We start from the raw sequence: 20,324 nt of genomic DNA on the forward strand, positions 1-20,324 counted from the left end.
GATGAGGGTTGAGTCCTAACATGATGCTCATATTTATTGGATGACCCTAGAGACAGGACTTACAATCAAAGCTGTGATTCTTGGTCCACAGTAGGCCATATACTCTGTAACGTGTCTCTGTCCTCTACTAAGAGTGTGAACGTTAACATTATAAGGATCCAAATGTAAACCATCTGCTCTTGTTCTCCTTAGGTATGTTTAAAACAGAACACCAGGGCCAGTTACCCATTGTCATTTTTCCAACCAGTGGTATTGTGCAGCCCAAGTCATCAGTGGTTATTAAAGTGGATTTCTTTGCAGACTGGCCCATAATTGTAAATGAAGTGGCAAAGTGAGTATATACTATGGTTCTTAATTCTAGTGTAGTGCTTAATACTTTCCTGTTACACTTTTCATATATGCCTGTTGTCTTTGAATGTATGTTAGCTTCTTCTTTCAGTCAGCATTCATTTATTGAGTATCTACTATTTGCCAAGCACTAGGGACTGAAAAATGGGAAGAACCAAAGAATGGCATATGGGTACACCTAACAGGAGCTCCTAGTTTGGATTTTGTTGGGGTGAGGGAGTGGATCAAGAAAGAGCTCCACTAAGGAGGTGATAGTTGAACCAAACACCTGTTGTTGAGTAGAAATTAGCCAGGCAAAGAGCAGTGGTGTGATTTGGGCTGAGTGTGTGTGTGTATGTATGTTTGTGTGTGTGCGGGGGAGGTGGGTATTGGTGATGAGAGTGGGTTAAAGGAGTGATTTCAGGCAGTGCAAGTAGAAGACTTGAATTCCTACAGGTTAATAGACAGTGTTACACATCAAGAGATCTGAGGCAAAGAGATGGAGGTGAGGAGTGATGAGAGATGAGACCAGAAAAACAGAATGGTGCAGGGTCCAGTTAAGGACCTCATAGGACAGCATTTTTTAATGCTATATGTCTCAGTTCATTAGCAGAATGTGCAATCACTATAATGGGTCACCACCAGTATTATAACAATGAAATAGAAAACATCAGAATGCATCTCACATGGTAAGGGCAAGTGGCGTTTTGTAAAATTTGTTTCGTGTGTGTTTGTGTGTGTGTGTGTGTGTGTGTGTGTGTGTGTGTGTGTGTGTGTGTGTTTGTCCTGCATTGTAATGTAAAATGCATTTCTAACTGAAGGTCACAATTTAAAAAATGTTTGAGAAACAGTTGTGAGCCCCATAGGAGCTTAGGTTCTATTGTAAAGGCTGTGGAATCTCAGGAAGGTTTTAAGATGGGAGTGTCTTGATTAGTTTGCATTTTAGAAAGGTCATGTTGATAGCAGTGTACAAAATCGAGGAGTACAGATGTGGAGTGGATAGCCTGACTAGAAACTCTAATAGTAAAGCAGAAGAGAAGTAATGAAGGCCTCAGTTAAGGTACAAATTGGGAGTATGGAGGGAGAGAAGTGTGCAGATTGGAGATATGTTATGGAGGTAGATTTGAGTACATTTAGTGACTGGTTATAGAAAGGGAAGGTAAGAGGAGGTTCAGGTCTGTGGGAGAAGATCTTGAGTTCTGTTTTGGAATGCTGGAATTGATTTGCTTTGCAGAATCCCATGGAGCCGATTAGATTTACTTATCTTGAGTCCCAGAAAAAAATTTGGTCTAGGTATATTGGTTTGAGAGTCGTCAGTTCATAAGTTGTAGATGAAGCATGAAATGTTGAAAATAACTTTGAGAAGGAGGGTAGAGTATAAAAAAAGAAGAGAAACAGCATTATTCATGGAATTTACAAAATATCCAAGTCTTAGAAGAATGAGAAGGCAGAGTCTAAATAAGTTAGAAGGAAAGCCATTAAAGTATGGTGTCAAGAAAGCTAAGGGAGGGGAGATGTGGAAAGAGATGGTATCAACCGTGCCCAGTGTGACAGAGATACACAGAGATACAAAGTTAAGGACTTTGGTGATGGCTGTGAATTGATCAGTGATCTGTGGTATCTGACAGGGTGAGATTCAAAAGGATTGCATTTATGCCAGAGGGGGATAAATGCGGGATGGAGGGAAGTTTCAACAGTGAATTCAAATTAGTCTGGAAAGTGAAGTTTTATGAGGGAGGATATTCATTTCAACAAAGAAGTGGAGTTTTGCTGAGATACTTTACTTTGTAGGGAATTGGGTTATTAGGATGGGGATGAAGTTGTCTGTTGGACTTGGAATGGGATGAGTTAGAAAAGAATCTCAGAATTCTAGAACTAGAGGTGACCATGTAAATCATTGGTGATATGGAAGTATCAGTTAAGTGATTTTTGGGGTCAATTCATGCAGTTGTTTTCCATCTTTGTTGTTTCCTGGAGACAATGAATTAGGTTGCACATATGCTATTCTACTTTGCAGATTTAGACAGACAGAAGGACATGACAGTCTCTGGCACATATGTGAAAGGAACTGCTCTTAGGCCTTTGAATTTTAATTATTATGTGATTTTATAAAATTTCTGTTTATATAAACATTTAGGAGAAAAAGAAAATATATAGAATTCTAATTAAAATATGTATGTATAATTCATTATCTTGTAGAGTGAGTTTGCAAGATCGTCCAGACATATTCTTGAATATCAAAGCTCATGTTGTTGAGCAGATTATTGAATTGTTAAACATGAGTAATGATAAAAAGTTGGAATACATAAGCTTTGGTTCTGTTTTCTTTGGAATGTCAAAGATTGAACATGCACTTCTATACAGTAATAGCCCAGAGCCTATAATTTGGGTAGCCATAATTCAAGATGATTCTGTTGGAGAAGAATTGGTAAGTAAGTAGTGCAACTTACTAATAACCAACAAGCTGTTTAATTTTTCTAAATATGTTTTAACATAAAGATAGATATGATTTCATTTCATGTGTCTCCAAGGGTAACCTAAAAAAGTTCAGTAAATTCAGCTGACATTGATAGTAATCTATATCTGTTCTTATCAATTTTTCGATAGTTCTTTTAATTTTATGAGGTGCCTTGATCAAATTTATGTATGTTACTTTTTTTTTAACATCTTTATTGGAGTATAACTGTTTTACAATGGTGTGTTAGTTTCTGCTTTACAGCAAAGTGAATCAGTTATACATTTACATATGTTCCCATATCTCTTCCCTCTTGCGTCTCCCTCCCTCCCACCCTCCCTATCCCACCCCTCTAGGTGGTCACAAAGCACCGAGCTGATCTCCCTGTGCCATGCGGCTGCTTCCCACTAGCTACTGATTTTACATTTGGTAGTGCATATATGTCCATGCCACTCTCTCACTTTGTCCCAGCTTACACTTCTCCCTCCCCGTGTCTTTAAGTCCATTCTCTACATCTGCGTCTTTATTCCTGTCCTGCCCCTAGGTTCATTAGAACCATTTTTTTCTTTAGATTCCATATATATGTCGCATCCATTTATTACATGCTACTTCCAGTCTAGAGGAAAGGCAGACATGTAAACAGGACGTTATAATACATGTAAACATGTAAACAGACATTATAAACAGGACGTTATAATACAGCGTGATCAAAGTGAGGATGGAGCTGTGTGAGCCAGAAGGAGCAACTTGTGGGGTCCCTCCCTTCCACCCTTTCCTCAGCTGGATTCACCTCAGATGACACCTCAAATTCAGTTTTTAGCCAGGCCCTGAGGCTTGAGAAAGATAGGAGAAAGTAAAGAATTTCCAACCTAGGGCTGGCATTCAGACTTTAGGCACCAGTACAACCCCACTGGCTGTTAAAATATTGAAATAACTTTCATACTCTTTGACAAAGGCCCTAAGCACCCCAAGTGTTCCATAATGCCTCCTTCCCCTCTGCCTCGTGCAGCCTGGCTCTGGGGAACACTGAATGGACACCATCAGGGACCACCCTTATTCCCCCCAGGGCACATGCCTGCCAGCTTGTCTGGAGGTTTTTTTTCACTCTGGTTCCCCTCCCCCGCTAAACCCCAGGACCCACCCTCCATCAGTCGTGGCCCTGGGGACTGTGAGCAAATGTGAATTACCAGTTTGTCCTCTGAGGATGCATTTTGAGCATCACCTCTACTTGAACTTGGGGATACTCCCTGTTCCGTGAGTCCCGGGAGTTGTGTCTTCTTGTTTGTTGAGATGACTGCTGCTTTGAGGGTAGCTTTTGGCCTTCTTCTGGGCCCTGGCTTATGCCTGCAGTACCCTTTGGAAATCTCTGCTTTTCCACCAGCCTGGATTCCTCCCAGCCAACCATCCATCCCACTCCAGAGGTTCCTGTCACCTCCTAGATGTGTCTACTCCATTCTGCACTACACCAGGACTTATCCTGACAAGTGACTTTATGGACAAGGCCCTGGTATTCTATGAAGCAGTACAGAGTGGGAGCTTTGGAGCCAGGATTATCTGGGTTTGAATACCAACTCTACCACTTCTAACTGTGCAAGTTTCTCAGCTTCTCTGGGCCTCAGTTGCCTCATCTGCAAAGTGGGACAATAAGAGTACCTACCTCATAGAGTTGTTGGGAGGATTAAAGGACAAAATAATGGAAAGCACTTAGATGAATGTCTGGCATATAGTAAAAGTTCAGTAAATGTTAGAGATGTATTATTATTATTTCCATTGAAGCTTTAATGAGCACATTTAGGTCTGTTTTAAAACATTTTCACCTTGCTTGTTGCCTCTTTGCACAACACCTCCAGAGAGGTAGATATTGAAAGATATTGATTAGCATCCTGATTTTTGAGGTGAGGAAACATACTTGGCTACTATATCAAATGATGAAGTGATATTAAGTGGCCATGGTTAAAGACAGATTTCTGATTCCCGATTTAATGTTATTTGTCCCCGTCAGGGAACACTGAAATAGGTGGATAGTTATTCATTCAATAAATATTTATTGAATGGCTACCATGTACCAGGCACAGTGCTGGGCACTGAGGATACAGTAGTGAGCAAGACAGGCAGGTCCCTGTGCTCCTGGAGTTACCATTCTAGAGGAAAGAGATGGTCAATAGACAAGTAAATTATGATAAAGAGGATGTATCAGTTAGTGTGATGAAAATAAAGAAGGGTCATGTAATAAAGAGTAACTGTGGCAGATAGGGTGATGAAGGAAGTTTTTTCTGAGAAGGAGACTTTTATGACAAGAAGCTTCTCAGCTTCTCTGGGCCTCAGTTGCCTCATCTGCAAAGTGGGACAATAAGAGTACCTACCTCATAGAGTTGTTGGGAGGATTAAAGGACAAAATAATGGAAAGCACTTAGATGAATGTCTGGCATATAGTAAAAGTTCAGTAAATGTTAGAGATGTATTATTATTATTTCCATTGAAGCTTTAATGAGCACATTTAGGTCTGTTTTAAAACATTTTCACCTTGCTTGTTGCCTCTTTGCACAACACCTCCAGAGAGGTAGATATTGAAAGATATTGATTAGCATCCTGATTTTTGAGGTGAGGAAACATACTTGGCTACTATATCAAATGATGAAGTGATATTAAGTGGCCATGGTTAAAGACAGATTTCTGATTCCCGATTTAATGTTATTTGTCCCCGTCAGGGAACACTGAAATAGGTGGATAGTTATTCATTCAATAAATATTTATTGAATGGCTACCATGTACCAGGCACAGTGCTGGGCACTGAGGATACAGTAGTGAGCAAGACAGGCAGGTCCCTGTGCTCCTGGAGTTACCATTCTAGAGGAAAGAGATGGTCAATAGACAAGTAAATTATGATAAAGAGGATGTATCAGTTAGTGTGATGAAAATAAAGAAGGGTCATGTAATAAAGAGTAACTGTGGCAGATAGGGTGATGAAGGAAGTTTTTTCTGAGAAGGAGACTTTTATGACAAGAAGTGGGGTGAGCTGAAAACCTTTTCCCCTTGGATACGTAGCTGGGATCTGGGAGGGAAGTTCTCATAAAGGGGGAGCTCCCAAGGTCCTGCTCTGGGCCACCGCAAACAAGTGGAAGGGGCAGGAGGGAGGGCTGCAAGTTAAAGGTGGCTGAGAGCCTGAAGTCAGAAAGACTTGCTGAATTGGAGACTTTCTGGAAAGAGGCAGAGGAGCAAAGAAACTTGTGAACAGTGGAAGGGGATTTTTTTTTCCTACAGGTATTAAGTTGAAATATATTTAAAAATAAACTTTATTGATCTAATTTAGATAGAATAATGTTAACTAATTTTAAGTGTACAGTTTGATCAGTCTTGAGAAATGTGTACCCCTATGTTAAATGTATACATATCCCCTATCAAGATACATAGTTAACATTTCCACAACTCTAAAATGTTCCCTTCATGACCCTTTGGAATCAATTCTGGTCAGCTATTTTGTAGAATGTCCCTCAATTTAGGTTTATCTGGTAGTTTCTCATGGTTAGACTGGGATTATGGGTTTTGGGCAAGAATGCCCTTCTGTTGACATTATATCAGGAGGTACATGATACCAATGTGTCTTTACTGATGGTGTTAACCTTGATCACATAATTAAGGTGTTACTGGTGGGCTCATCCATTGTAAAGTTACTCTTTCCCCTTGGTAAGTAATAACTGTCTTGGGGGAGATACTTTGAGACTACCCCATAAAGACTTAAATTGGCTTTATATGAAACCTATATGTTGAATTAGAAAGTGTTTTGTTTTACTTAGTTTTACTAGTTAGGAGCATGGTCTATTTTTCTATTTACCTGTTTTTCTTTTTCTCACTCATGTATTATAGTTGTTTAATAAGCATGGATTCTGAATTAATGGGAAGACAGTGTGATAGAATGGGAAAAGCATAGTGTTTGGCATGAGGCAAACCTGGATTTGAATCCCAGCTCTCCCACTTACTGATGTATAACTTTTAAAAAAGGCCTTTAAACCTGACCCTCTAATTTCACAGCTGTAAAAAGCAGCTAATAACAAACCATCTCATAAGGTTTTTAAAAGAACTAAAGCACCTGGTAGTGTCTGGCACTCAGTAAGTTCTCTGTAAATGTCATTTCTTGCCTTCCTTAATACCTAGGTGTTTAATATTATTGTCACTATGGTAATTAGACTCTCCTCTTTCTGGCTGGGTGGCTCTAGGATGCAGAAATTCGGTCAATTCTTCCAGATTTTTTTCATGTTCTGACACCACAGAGACCTTAGTGCAGTGGAACTGCTGGACTTTTTACATGTCTCTGAGTCAGTGAGGAGAAAGCAGCTGCAATTGTTTTATAGTTGATGGCAAATTCTTACAGCTCACAAGTAAATTCTATCCTATACCTCTGCAAAGCTCATTCACTACCTCTCATATTTGGGGATTTGATTTTCATGGACGTACAAATATATCATTTGCAAAGGTGGCATTTTTATTTTTATTACTCCTATATTTCTACTTTTTACTTTTCTTCTTCCATTATTAGAACTATTGTAAAGTAGAATTTTAACCGGGGCAATCATGTGTGGTTCCTGTTTTTAACCAGAATTAACCTGAGCTTTCTTTGGAAAGATATACTCTTAAGTTAAGCAAGAGAGAGAACACTGCAATACCCCTCTCCTCACCCCTGATTGTTTTTTAAGGTTTAAGTGAAACTTCGCTTTCTCTGTCTTTTGTTACCTTGCTCCAAATTTTATTTCCCCTTTCCTAAACTTGTTTGATTTGTTATTTGTTCCCTCCCGAAGTTCTCTAGGCAGGGATTTAATTCGTTGTTGCTTTTGTGTACTGATGAAGGCTTTCAGGGCTATACATTCTCTAAGTACTGCCTTGGCAATCTTCCATAAAGTGGTCCTCCCATAAAATGTCTTACCAATTTTTCCTTTTACCTCATGCTCCGTTATGTTTTGGCCTGGCACTATTACTAATCCTCTGTATTACAATATTTGACATTTGGATACTCTGCATTAATTTTGATTTCTTAAATGGTACATTAAAGCTATTGATTTTGGGAGTTTGGGATTAGCAGATGCAAACTATTATAGATATAGGATGAATAAACAACAAGGTCCTACTGTATAGCACAGGGAACTATATTCATTATCCTGTGATAAACCGTAATGGAAAAGAATATGAAAAAGGATATATGTATAACAGAGTCACTTTGCTGTACAGCAAAAATTAACACAACACTGTACATCAACTATACTTCAGTTAAAAGAAAAAAGTATTGATTTTGATTACCAAGTTTTTTCTTCTGCCCCCTTAAATTTTGCCCCTGAGGAAAATGTCTCTCTTGCCTCACCTCAGCCTAGGCCTGGCCCTGTGGTAACCTCCCAGATGAGTTCTGCTCACAACTTTCTTGTGAAATGGAGGCCTGATGTTCAGAAGGACTAAAATTGTCAGTGATATCAAACCAGTGACACTGCCTGCCAGGAGATAATCCTGTTTTCCTTCTCCTTCTGCTCCTGTCATCCCTTTCCTACTGTATGTGGGGCTTTCAGCTCAGCAGAAGCCCTTGTCCATTTCTGGCTGCTGGCAGTGAGCGTGGCCACATTGCTAATAGGATGCCTGGGATCACTTCCCCATTTAGAGGGGTGAAAGGTCAGGGTCTCACCCTCCAGGAATAAACCCCAAGGACTGGTGAGCTCCTCCAGACCCTTGTCAGGACCCTGTCTGGCCCAAAGCATTCCTTTCTCTGCTGGAGTCTGTCAGTTAGCTCTGGCAAAAATCAAGTTTCCTCACCCTGATCTTACCTCATCCACGCAAGTTTCCCTGAGAAATTATGGAAGAGAAACTCTTAGAATCTTCAAATGTCAGAGCTGGAAGGGCCCTTAGAGACCATTTTGCCCCAATGGCCCTCATTTAACAGAACATGTAACTTCCTTTGCTCTATTTCCACGTTCCAAAGAATCCCCAAGGCCGCCTCATAATAAAGATCAGGAGTAAGTCAAGAGCTGAGTTAATCAAGGAAGTAAACTACTATGGGACCCAGCTGTGCTCAGGGAGGACTGAGTCATCAGAAATGCAGACCTGGTCCCGGGATTTGTTTATTAAGGATTTTCTTCAAGGACAAAGAGAAGGTTCTGTAGTAGCGTAACTCCAAAGCTTTTCATGGGGTCGGGGTGCGAGTAGAAGAGGTTTGATTCGCTTTATCAGGGCTGGGGAGTTTTAAAATCCTGGCTTTGAAGGAGCCTACCTTTACTTCTATCTGACTGGTCCAGGCATTGTGGAGAAGTTGTCAAAGTTTGTCTCTATGCTTCTTACCTCCCCCAAAATGTGTCTTTCTGGGTCCCACACTCAGAGAATCTTGCTTTCAGTTTGGAAGTATATCAAGGGCACTTGCAACTGTGTTAGGATGGGCTTTGAGAGGTACAACTTCAATCCCATATCTAATTTGTAACAAGATTCTCCTTGCAAAGCATCATTACATCTATTCCTCTAGTTTAACCTCTAAACAGGGAGGGTAATTTTTGTCTACATTTTACAGATAAAGGAAAAGGCTCAGAGTCTACCTAGGTGACTCTAAGGCCATGCAACTAGTAAGAGGCCAAAGCTTTAACTTCTGAGTTGAGAAGGAAGCCACATCCTGTGCTTGTTCTACTAAGCCACAAGCACCTCAAAGGTATGCCACAGCAAACTAGCTAACAGAGGACCACAGGGCTGAAACCACTGTCTTGATCTGATTTGTAATGAATTATAGCATTGTGATAGACTTCTGAGAAGCATAGAACAAATCTAGGAATTTAGTGCTAGTCTCAAAGGAGACATTGGGATTCACATAAGGTGGCTGTGAAGAATTTACCATTCTGTAGCTTTGTTCTCTGCAAATTTTTCTCTCAGACTGCTGGAAAACAAGGAAATCTCATCAGTTGAAGGAAATGACTTATAAGGAAGCTTTATTATGTGTGGGGGAGGATCAGATCCCATTGTAGTTCTGGATAGTGTTTAGCCATGTGCAGTGAACACTGGGAGTGTATGTGTGTCCGTGGGTAATATACTTTCTTCGGTTTGTTTTTCATCTAAGCTAGCCCATCTACAGACTCTTAAAAGTGATCAAGAAAGCTGCATCCTTGGGATTAGAAGGGGGATTATCAAGTTAACTGTGCAATTCTGGGAGAAACAGGGAGACCACAGGTGGCAAAACTCTAAATAGCTTGTGAACTGAGATTTGGATAAACTGGATGACTTAGGAACTTGGACATGGGTTATATCCCTGTGTTTTGGGTGCTTAGAAAATAACCCAGGGTGAGATCTGGACACAAGTCCAACACTGTATCACCAGTTCTTGAAATTGGACGCATTCCCCTCCCTTGCCTCGGATATATCTGACCAAGAAAACAATGACACAATTCAAAGAAGTTTTTTTTTTTTCACGTTCTTGCCCAGTTTGTTGGACACCCTGTATTTGCACAGTCCAACTGCTCAGATGTATTAGAAAATACAGTCGTGCAGTGTGCAGTTCACTGGCCTGATGGTAGAGAGTGCTCCAGCTGGGACAGAATGCTGCTGGGGGTGGGGAGTAAACGGAGAGGAGAAGGAATTGTTGGCTCACAGGTTAGTGAGCAGCCAGTCTAGCTGTTGTTTTCTAGGCACGTTTCCCGTGGCTTCATCCAGTAGTCGTTCCTTGAAGAACTTCATGGTCTCTTGAAGAAGATCTCCTACACTGTACCCCTTCTCTGCTGCTTTAGCTAACACTTCAGGAAGCTGTGGAGAGAGCAGAGATAGCTTGAGTCACGTGATGCTTTTGGAGCCAGGGCCCAGACGGAGAAAGTCAGCTACACCCCACCCACCTTCCTGCCTATGATTCTAGGATTAAAGGCTGCCACAGGTCCAGGACTGGAGGCTGCTGACATGGCTTTCCTTTTTTCTGGACCCTCCTCTAATGGCATAGATTAAAATGCCAAAGGTCTTTTCTTTTTGAGCTTCAAAAAACAAACTCTGGAATCAATTGTGTTCACTAATACTCCTAAGGATCACTGATAAAATGAGCTAATCTCACTCTCCTCCTCTTGGAAGTACGCAGGCCTTAAGGTGTCCAGAGCCCCACATAACTAATGGTTCATCACTTTTGTGTCTTTATGAGGTGAGAGTAATTCATGAGTCACATGATAAAGAACAGACTCAAAAAAATGGACTGCTTCTTGGGCTCTAAGTACAATACCGCCTCCCTGCCCCTACCCATTCCAGCCCTCTTTCCTCTTGTTCCTTGTTGCATTGCTTACCTTCTTCAGTTGTCCAGCATCATCTCCTATGAAGTAGAGCATGGGTATGTTAAATTGTGAGGCTGCAATCCACTGCAGGACATCCTGGAGCTGCTTTTGCAAGCTACTTGTTGAGCGCTGATTATAGACAGTGACTTCGGGTCCAGGAGAGTCTTGATAGTTCTGTGACATCACAGCATCATGACTGCATCTGGGGCCACCGGCCTGGTAGTTGGGGTTGTTGGCCAAGGCTGCTTGTTCTTCCAACTCAGCAAGGGCTGCCCCATTGTTGCTATACTTAGCCATGATAAGGCACAGCTTCATCACAGATTCTACCAGTTGATCTATAAATTGTCGGTTCACTTGCTTCATCCCACTGATAAAGTCAGGCTCTTGATTGTCCTGGCATTGCTCTTCCCCTTTGTCAGGCCTCTTGGACATGGAGGCTCCTTTGTCTGTCCTGGGCTCAGAATGTTGGTTCTCACCTTCACATAGATCTCCACAGTTGAAGGAGCTCTCACTAAGCAGTTTTTGAATCAGTGACAGAACGATGTTTGACATATCCAGCCTCTGGGAGTCCAGGTGTTGATTCTCCTTTAGAGAGGTGGATGATCCAGGTGCTCCACGAGATTCTAGATGTTTCATTGAAAGTGCCTTGGCACTTTGGCTACCTCTGCACTTTTTGTATTGGGCACTCTGAGTCATATAGCCAGTGGTAGAACCAGGACAGTCTTTAAATGCATCTTTGCCCTTGGCCTGCTGGGTCAGATAGTATTGGATCAGCCTAAGGGCATATAGACAGTGACTTCGGGTCCAGGAGAGTCTTGATAGTTCTGTGACATCACAGCATCATGACTGCATCTGGGGCCACCGGCCTGGTAGTTGGGGTTGTTGGCCAAGGCTGCTTGTTCTTCCAACTCAGCAAGGGCTGCCCCATTGTTGCTATACTTAGCCATGATAAGGCACAGCTTCATCACAGATTCTACCAGTTGATCTATAAATTGTCGGTTCACTTGCTTCATCCCACTGATAAAGTCAAGCTCTTGATTGTCCTGGCATTGTTCTTCCCCTTTGTCAGGCCTCTTGGACATGGAGGCTCCTTTGTCTGTCCTGGGCTCAGAACGTTGGTTCTCACCTTCACATAGATCTCCACAGTTGAAGGAGCTCTCACTAAGCAGTTTTTGAATCAGTGACAGAACGATGTTTGACGTATCCAGCCTCTGGGAGTCCAGGTGTTGATTCTCCTTTAGAGAGGTGGATGATCCAGGTGCTCCACGAGATTCTAGATGTTTCATTGAAAGTGCCTTGGCACTTTGGCTACCTCTGCACTTTTTGTATTGGGCACTCTGAGTCATATAGCCAGTGATAGAACCAGGACAGTCTTTAAATGCATCTTTGCCCTTGGCCTGCTGGGTCAGATAGTATTGGATCAGCCTAAGGGCAGAGGCAATCAAGTCCTTTGACAGTGACTCCATGGAAAGGCTGATCTTCTCTCTCTTTTCCTCCTTATTGGCGCATGCTTTGCCAGCCATCTTGCCTTGATTTTGGTTCCACATTGTCAGGCTCTCCTTGAGGGTATGTTCACTGACTTCCTCAGCACTGGTCAATGACTTGCACTCCTCTGGTTTCATTTTGCCTTTGCCCTTTCCCTTCATCTCGGCCTTCATAGCTGAGAATTCGAGACTTTGGTTCTTGCATTTGGGATCATGGCACCCAGCCTTCAAGGATGCATATGATGAACTCTGAGACTTAGTTTCCTTTTTTTCCCCAAGAAGAGCACAGACAAGACGCTTCAGCATGGCCTCCATGATACCAGCAGTGTTCTGTTTCCCATGGTTGAACAGATTCCTCTTGACAGTTGAGACAAAGTTGGCCATCAGGCCCCTGGTGATATTATGTAGGTACTTCACGCAGGAGTCAATCAAATAGGACACAGTTTCTTCGATGTGTTTTAACAGCACCCTCGGGCCCACACAAGCTTGAATTGGCTTCCCAGAGCTATGAACTTCCAAGTTCTGCTTAACAGAGACCATCATGTCAGATGCCACTTGATTTGCATAAGCCATGAACATTTTGCTGATCGAATCTGAAAATTCTTTGTTGTCTCTTTGGCACATCTGTTTGTCTCCACTTTTGCTCTTGTTGGATAATTCACTATACAGAAAGGTTTTTTGGCCACCTTCCCTACACTCCTCCCCAGTGCCCTGCCTTTTTGTAGAGGTCACTTCCACAGCATCACGGGCCATTTCAGAAGTGATCTTGCTCACAGCACTACGAGGGCTGTTTTTCCCTTTGTCCCCACTGGGTGGATAGATTGAATGATGAAGACATTTGCTTCCACCTTCCAACTTCTCCTTGATTTTCTTATGCGCCATCTGGATCACCAGAGGAGATAGTCGGTTGACGTAGAAGGAAGGGTCATCCGTAGAACATTCTCCATCAGGGGAGATAACTGCCCTCTGATTGCTGGGAGATTTGGCTGGTGGGGTGGAAGGACTCTGGTTATTGTTGGTTTCTTTGGCCGCTGTCATTTCCAGATGTTGGCCTTGAGGTCCTTTGGCCACGTAATCCATTTCAGTTGATCGGCATAGACTCTGTAGCAGTTTCCAGAGGGCAGTTTGTGATATTTGCCCTCTGTATCTCCTACTTTATGTCTACAGCTAGAGGATGAGGGGCTAAGTGCATGTTGCAAACACAAGACGTACTTCTGAAGATCACTGAGTAGACGATTGAGGACACTTGTAAGATTAGAAGGAGCTTGTTTGAAAAGGCACACTGACCTCTCCATCTAAAAAAAGAAGGCCTATCCATAAGGCTTTGGGTAGGCTACTTCTTTCCCCTATTGTATTTAGAAGATATATCTTCTAAGTTGCACAGATTAGGGATTTGGCTTTTAGTATTTGCATGGGTGCATAACACACAATTATATCCATTAATACACGTTTAAGCACAAGTGGCAGCAACAAAAGCTCAGAGTAGATACATTTGTACACTTAACTATACACAAGTGTTATCAATATGTTTGTCAATTTCATCTGAGCATGTGTGCTTATTTCAATGCATGTCAAAAATATGTCAGTGTCTCTGTCGTGTGTGTATATGCACATCAATATATCAATTCATGAGTGTGAACATGTGTCAGTCTGTACTGTTAGTGTGTGAAAATGTGCCTGTGTGTATGTGTGTGCATATGTGTATGTCAGTGCACAATGTGTGATGTCACCGTATGTAAGCATGTGTCATAATGTGCTGACATCATACCCATTGTATATGTCAGCTGTATAGGCCAGCATGTGCATGTTTGTATGTATATTTTGTACATGTATGTGAATGTAAAAATATGAGTGTGTACATCAGTGTGTCTCTGAATATGAAAATAAGCAAGTGTCGAGTTGAGAGAGCTGCATATGTGTTTATGACATAAATCCAATAGCATGTATCACGCAGCTATAAATGTATTTATATATGTTGAAGCATACATTCAGGTATTAGCATACATACTCATCAATATATAATTAATGTACAATATATTAATAAATATGTATGTTTAAAATGAATATGTATAAATAGGTGATTGTATAATGACTGTGTATATCGATATATTAGGTATCAGTTTATGTTATATTTATATACTATGTCAATGATTGATGTATGTCAGTGTTGCATACACACTGGCATTTGAGTGTGTCTGTGAGTACATGAGTGGGGATGTCACTGCATTTGTGTCAATATGTATATCAGTGTACACAAACATGTGAGTTAGTTAATGTGTCACTTTGTTTAAGTTTGTATGTGTGTGTATCAACATGAGGTATATTTATAAGTGAGTATGCCTGTACCTGAGTCTGCATGGTCTGTTTTGATCAAGGCTTGTGTGTATCAATGTGAGTGTGTGTTTATGCATAGTGTGCTTGGATGTATATATAAATGTTTATTGTTTATGTGTATCACATGTGGGCACATTAGTGTGTCTGACTCTGTATAACTGTATATCTTTGCATATGTGTGTAAGTCATTGTTATGACTAGATCACTATACATAAGTTTGTTATTTCAGTGCTTGTGTGTGTTTGTCAGTGTCACATGTAGCCAAGCATGTGTGTGGCCTGGCTACAAATTATTATAAATTATTTTATAAATTATTTTTTGTTAATGTACATACATGTATATATCTGTGTGTGTGTCACTTTGTGTAAACGTATATGTGTATTTCTATACTAGTGACTGTGTATGCTATAGACAGTGACTTCGGGTCCAGGAGAGTCTTGATAGTTCTGTGACATCACAGCATCATGACTGCATCTGGGGCCACCGGCCTGGTAGTTGGGGTTGTTGGCCAAGGCTGCTTGTTCTTCCAACTCAGCAAGGGCTGCCCCATTGTTGCTATACTTAGCCATGATAAGGCACAGCTTCATCACAGATTCTACCAGTTGATCTATAAATTGTCGGTTCACTTGCTTCATCCCACTGATAAAGTCAAGCTCTTGATTGTCCTGGCATTGTTCTTCCCCTTTGTCAGGCCTCTTGGACATGGAGGCTCCTTTGTCTGTCCTGGGCTCAGAACGTTGGTTCTCACCTTCACATAGATCTCCACAGTTGAAGGAGCTCTCACTAAGCAGTTTTTGAATCAGTGACAGAACGATGTTTGACGTATCCAGCCTCTGGGAGTCCAGGTGTTGATTCTCCTTTAGAGAGGTGGATGATCCAGGTGCTCCACGAGATTCTAGATGTTTCATTGAAAGTGCCTTGGCACTTTGGCTACCTCTGCACTTTTTGTATTGGGCACTCTGAGTCATATAGCCAGTGATAGAACCAGGACAGTCTTTAAATGCATCTTTGCCCTTGGCCTGCTGGGTCAGATAGTATTGGATCAGCCTAAGGGCAGAGGCAATCAAGTCCTTTGACAGTGACTCCATGGAAAGGCTGATCTTCTCTCTCTTTTCCTCCTTATTGGCGCATGCTTTGCCAGCCATCTTGCCTTGATTTTGGTTCCACATTGTCAGGCTCTCCTTGAGGGTATGTTCACTGACTTCCTCAGCACTGGTCAATGACTTGCACTCCTCTGGTTTCATTTTGCCTTTGCCCTTTCCCTTCATCTCGGCCTTCATAGCTGAGAATTCGAGACTTTGGTTCTTGCATTTGGGATCATGGCACCCAGCCTTCAAGGATGCATATGATGAACTCTGAGACTTAGTTTCCTTTTTTTCCCCAAGAAGAGCACAGACAAGACGCTTCAGCATGGCCTCCATGATACCAGCAGTGTTCTGTTTCCCATGGTTGAACAGATTCCTCTTGACAGTTGAGACAAAGTTGGCCATCAGGCCCCTGGTGATATTATGTAGGTACTTCACGCAGGAGTCAATCAAATAGGACACAGTTTCTTCGATGTGTTTTAACAGCACCCTCGGGCCCACACAAGCTTGAATTGGCTTCCCAGAGCTATGAACTTCCAAGTTCTGCTTAACAGAGACCATCATGTCAGATGCCACTTGATTTGCATAAGCCATGAACATTTTGCTGATCGAATCTGAAAATTCTTTGTTGTCTCTTTGGCACATCTGTTTGTCTCCACTTTTGCTCTTGTTGGATAATTCACTATACAGAAAGGTTTTTTGGCCACCTTCCCTACACTCCTCCCCAGTGCCCTGCCTTTCTGCAGAGGTCACTTCCACAGCATCATGGGCCATTTCAGAAGTGATCTTGCTCACAGCACTATGAGGGCTGTTTTTCCCTTTGTCCCCACTGGGTGGATAGATTGAATGATGAAGACATTTGCTTCCACCTTCCAACTTCTCCTTGATTTTCTTATGGGCCATCTGGATCACCAGAGGAGATAGTCGGTTGACGTAGAAGGAAGGGTCATCCGTAGAACATTCTCCATCAGGGGAGATAACTGCCCTCTGATTGCTAGGAGATTTGGCTGGTGGGGTGGAAGGACTCTGGTTATTGTTGGTTTCTTTGGCCGCTGTCATTTCCAGATGTTGGCTTTGAGGTCCTTTGGCCACGTAATCCATTTCAGTTGATCGGCATAGACTCTGTAGCAGTTTCCAGAGGGCAGTTTGTGATATTTGCCCTCTGTATCTCCTACTTTATGTCTACAGCTAGAGGATGAGGGGCTAAGTGCATGTTGCAAACACAAGACGTACTTCTGAAGATCACTGAGTAGACGATTGAGGACACTTGTAAGATTAGAAGGAGCTTGTTTGAAAAGGCACACTGACCTCTCCATCTAAAAAAAGAAGACCTATCCATAAGGCTTTGGGTAGCCTACTTCTTTCCCCTATTGTATTTAGAAGATATATCTTCTAAGTTGCACAGATTAGGGATTTGGCTTTTAGTATTTGCATGGGTGCATAACACACAATTATATCCATTAATACACGTTTAAGCACAAGTGGCAGCAACAAAAGCTCAGAGTAGATACATTTGTACACTTAACTATACACAAGTGTTATCAATATGTTTGTCAATTTCATCTGAGTATGTGTGCTTATTTCAATGCATGTCAAAAATATGTCAGTGTCTCTGTCGTGTGTGTATATGCACATCAATATATCAATTCATGAGTGTGAACATGTGTCAGTCTGTACTGTTAGTGTGTGAAAATGTGCCTGTGTGTATGTGTGTGCATATGTGTATGTCAGTGCACAATGTGTGATGTCACCGTATGTAAGCATGTGTCATAATGTGCTGACATCATACCCATTGTATATGTCAGCTGTATAGGCCAGCATGTGCATGTTTGTATGTATATTTTGTACATGTATGTGAATGTAAAAATATGAGTGTGTATATCAGTGTGTCTCTGAATATGAAAATAAGCAAGTGTCGAGAGAGCTGCATATGTGTTTATGATATAAATCCAATAGCATGTATCACGCAGCTATAAATGTATTTATATATGTTGAAGCATACATTCAGGTATTAGCATACATACTCATCAATATATTAATATATAATTAATGTATAATATATTAATAAATATGTATGTTTAAAATGAATATGTATAAATAGGTGATTGTATAATGACTGTGTATATCGATATATTAGGTGTCAGTTTATGTTATATTTATATACTATGTCAATGATTGATGTATGTCAGTGTTGCATACACACTGGCATTTGAGTGTGTCTGTGAGTACATGAGTGGGGATGTCACTGCATTTGTGTCAATAAGTATATCAGTGTACACAAACATGTGAGTTAGTTAATGTGTCACTTTGTTTAAGTTTGTATGTGTGTGTATCAACATGAGGTATATTTATAAGTGAGTATGCCTGTACCTGAGTCTGCATGGTCTGTTTTGATCAAGGCTTGTGTGTATCAATGTGAGTGTGTGTTTATGCATAGTGTGCTTGGATGTATATATAAATGTTTATTGTTTATGTGTATCACATGTGGGCACATTAGTGTGTCTGACTCTGTATAACTGTATATCTTTGCATATGTGTGTAAGTCATTGTTATGACTAGATCACTATACATAAGTTTGTTATTTCAGTGCTTGTGTGTGTTTGTCAGTGTCACATGTAGCCAAGCATGTGTGTGGCCTGGCTACAAATTATTATAAATTATTTTATAAATTATTTTTTGTTAATGTACATACATGTATATATCTGTGTGTGTGTCACTTTGTGTAAACGTATATGTGTATTTCTATACTAGTGACTGTGTATGCCCATGTTTGGATATGTGTATACATATTGTGTACACATCTACTCAGCACTAAGCACCATTGCCCTCTTTGCTCCATTCATTGCTTCATCACCATGAATTCCTGGAAACGTGAGGTCATAATAAGGTCCACTTTTTGCAAATGGGCTTCAGTTACAATCAAGGAGACCTGCATTGTGTGTAGTAAATATGGGCTCCTCTTTTAAAAACAAACTCCAGAGATTGGTTCCAGATGGCAGAGTAGAAGGACATGCTCTCAATCTCTCTTGCGAGAACACCAGAATCACAACTAACTGCTGAACAGTCATCGACAGGAAGACACTGGAACTCACCAAAAATGATACCCCACATCCAAAGACAAAGGAGAAGCCACAATGAGATGGTAGGAGGGGCACAATCACAATAAAATCCATCCCCATAGCTGCTGGGTGGGTGACTCACAAACTGGAGAACACATACCACAGAAGTCCACCCACTGGAGTGAAGGTTCTGAGCCCTACGTCAGCCTTCCGAACCTGTGGGTCCATAACGGGAGGAGGAATTCCTAGAGAATCAAACTTTGAAGGCTAGTGAGATTTGATTGCAGGAATTTGACAGGACTGGGGGAAACAGAGGCTCCACTCTTGGAGGGCACACACAAAGTAGTGTGCGCATCGGGAACCAGGGGAAGGAGCAGTGACACCATGGGAGACTGAACCAGACCTACCTGCTAGTGTTGGAGGGTCTCCTGCAGAGGCAGGGGGTGGCTCTGTCTCACTGTGAGGACAAGGACACTGGCAGCAAAAGTTCTGGGAAGTACTCCTTGGCGTGAGCCCTCCCAGAATCCGCCATTAGCCCCATCAAAGAGCCCGGGTAGGCTCCAGTGTTTGGTCACCTCAGGCCAAACAACCAACAGGGAGGCAACCCAGCCCCACCCATCAGCATTCAAGCAGATTAGAGTTTTACTGAGCTCTGCCCACCAGAGCAACAGCCTGCTCTACCCACCACCAGTCCCTCCCATCAGGAAACTTGCACAAGCCTCTTAGATAGCCTCATCCACTGGAGGGCAGACAGCAGAAGCAAGAAGAACTACAATCCTGCAGCCAGTGGAACAAAAACCACATTCACAGAAAGAGAGACAAGATGAAAAGGCAGAGGGCTATGTCCCAAATGAAGGAACAAGATGAAACCCCAGAAAAACAACTAAATGAAGTGCAGATAGGAAACATTCCAGAAAAAGAATTCAGAATAATGATAGTGAAGATGATATCCAGGACCTCGGAAAAAGAATGGAGGCAAAGACCGAGAAGATGCAACAAATGTCTTACAAACCTAGAAGAATTAAAGAGCAAACAAACAGAGATGAACAATACAATAAGTGAAATGAAAAATACACTAGAAGGAATCAATAGCAGAATAACTGAAGCAAAAGAATGGATAAGTGACCTGGAAGACAGAATGGTGGAATTCACTGCTGAGGAACAGAATAAAGAAAAAAGAATGAAAAGAAATGAAGACAGCCTAAGAGACCTCTGGGGCAACATTAAACGCATCAACATTCGCATTATAGGGGTCCCAGAAGGAGAAGAGAGAGATAAAGGACCTGAGAAAATATTTGAAGAGATTATAGTCGAAACCTTCC

General features: G+C 41.6%; 3 protein-coding genes across 3 annotated transcripts in view; 1 reads left to right on the top strand and 2 right to left on the bottom strand.

The window, feature by feature from the left end:
- Positions 1-277: 277 nt before the first annotated feature.
- Positions 278-20,324, top strand: part of LOC102993390 (G2/mitotic-specific cyclin-B3-like) — a gene marked incomplete at its 3' end in the record, with an annotated part of 62,782 nt that continues 42,735 nt past the window's right edge. Inside the window, exon 1 of the mRNA XM_024116646.1 lies at positions 278-331. The remainder of the gene's footprint in view (positions 332-20,324) is intronic.
- Positions 10,379-13,819, bottom strand: LOC112062383 (A-kinase anchor protein 4-like). The gene is given in 4 exon segments (XM_024116649.1): positions 10,379-10,534; positions 11,053-11,762; positions 12,410-13,606; positions 13,609-13,819. Coding segments are annotated over 4 exon segments (2,274 nt in total).
- LOC112062382 (A-kinase anchor protein 4-like) lies at positions 15,248-17,259 on the bottom strand. The gene is given in 2 exon segments (XM_024116647.1): positions 15,248-17,046; positions 17,049-17,259. Coding segments are annotated over 2 exon segments (2,010 nt in total).

This window comes from Physeter macrocephalus, chromosome 21 (genome assembly GCF_002837175.3).
Source record: "Physeter macrocephalus isolate SW-GA chromosome 21, ASM283717v5, whole genome shotgun sequence".
Classification (NCBI taxonomy): Eukaryota; Metazoa; Chordata; class Mammalia; order Artiodactyla; family Physeteridae; genus Physeter; species Physeter macrocephalus.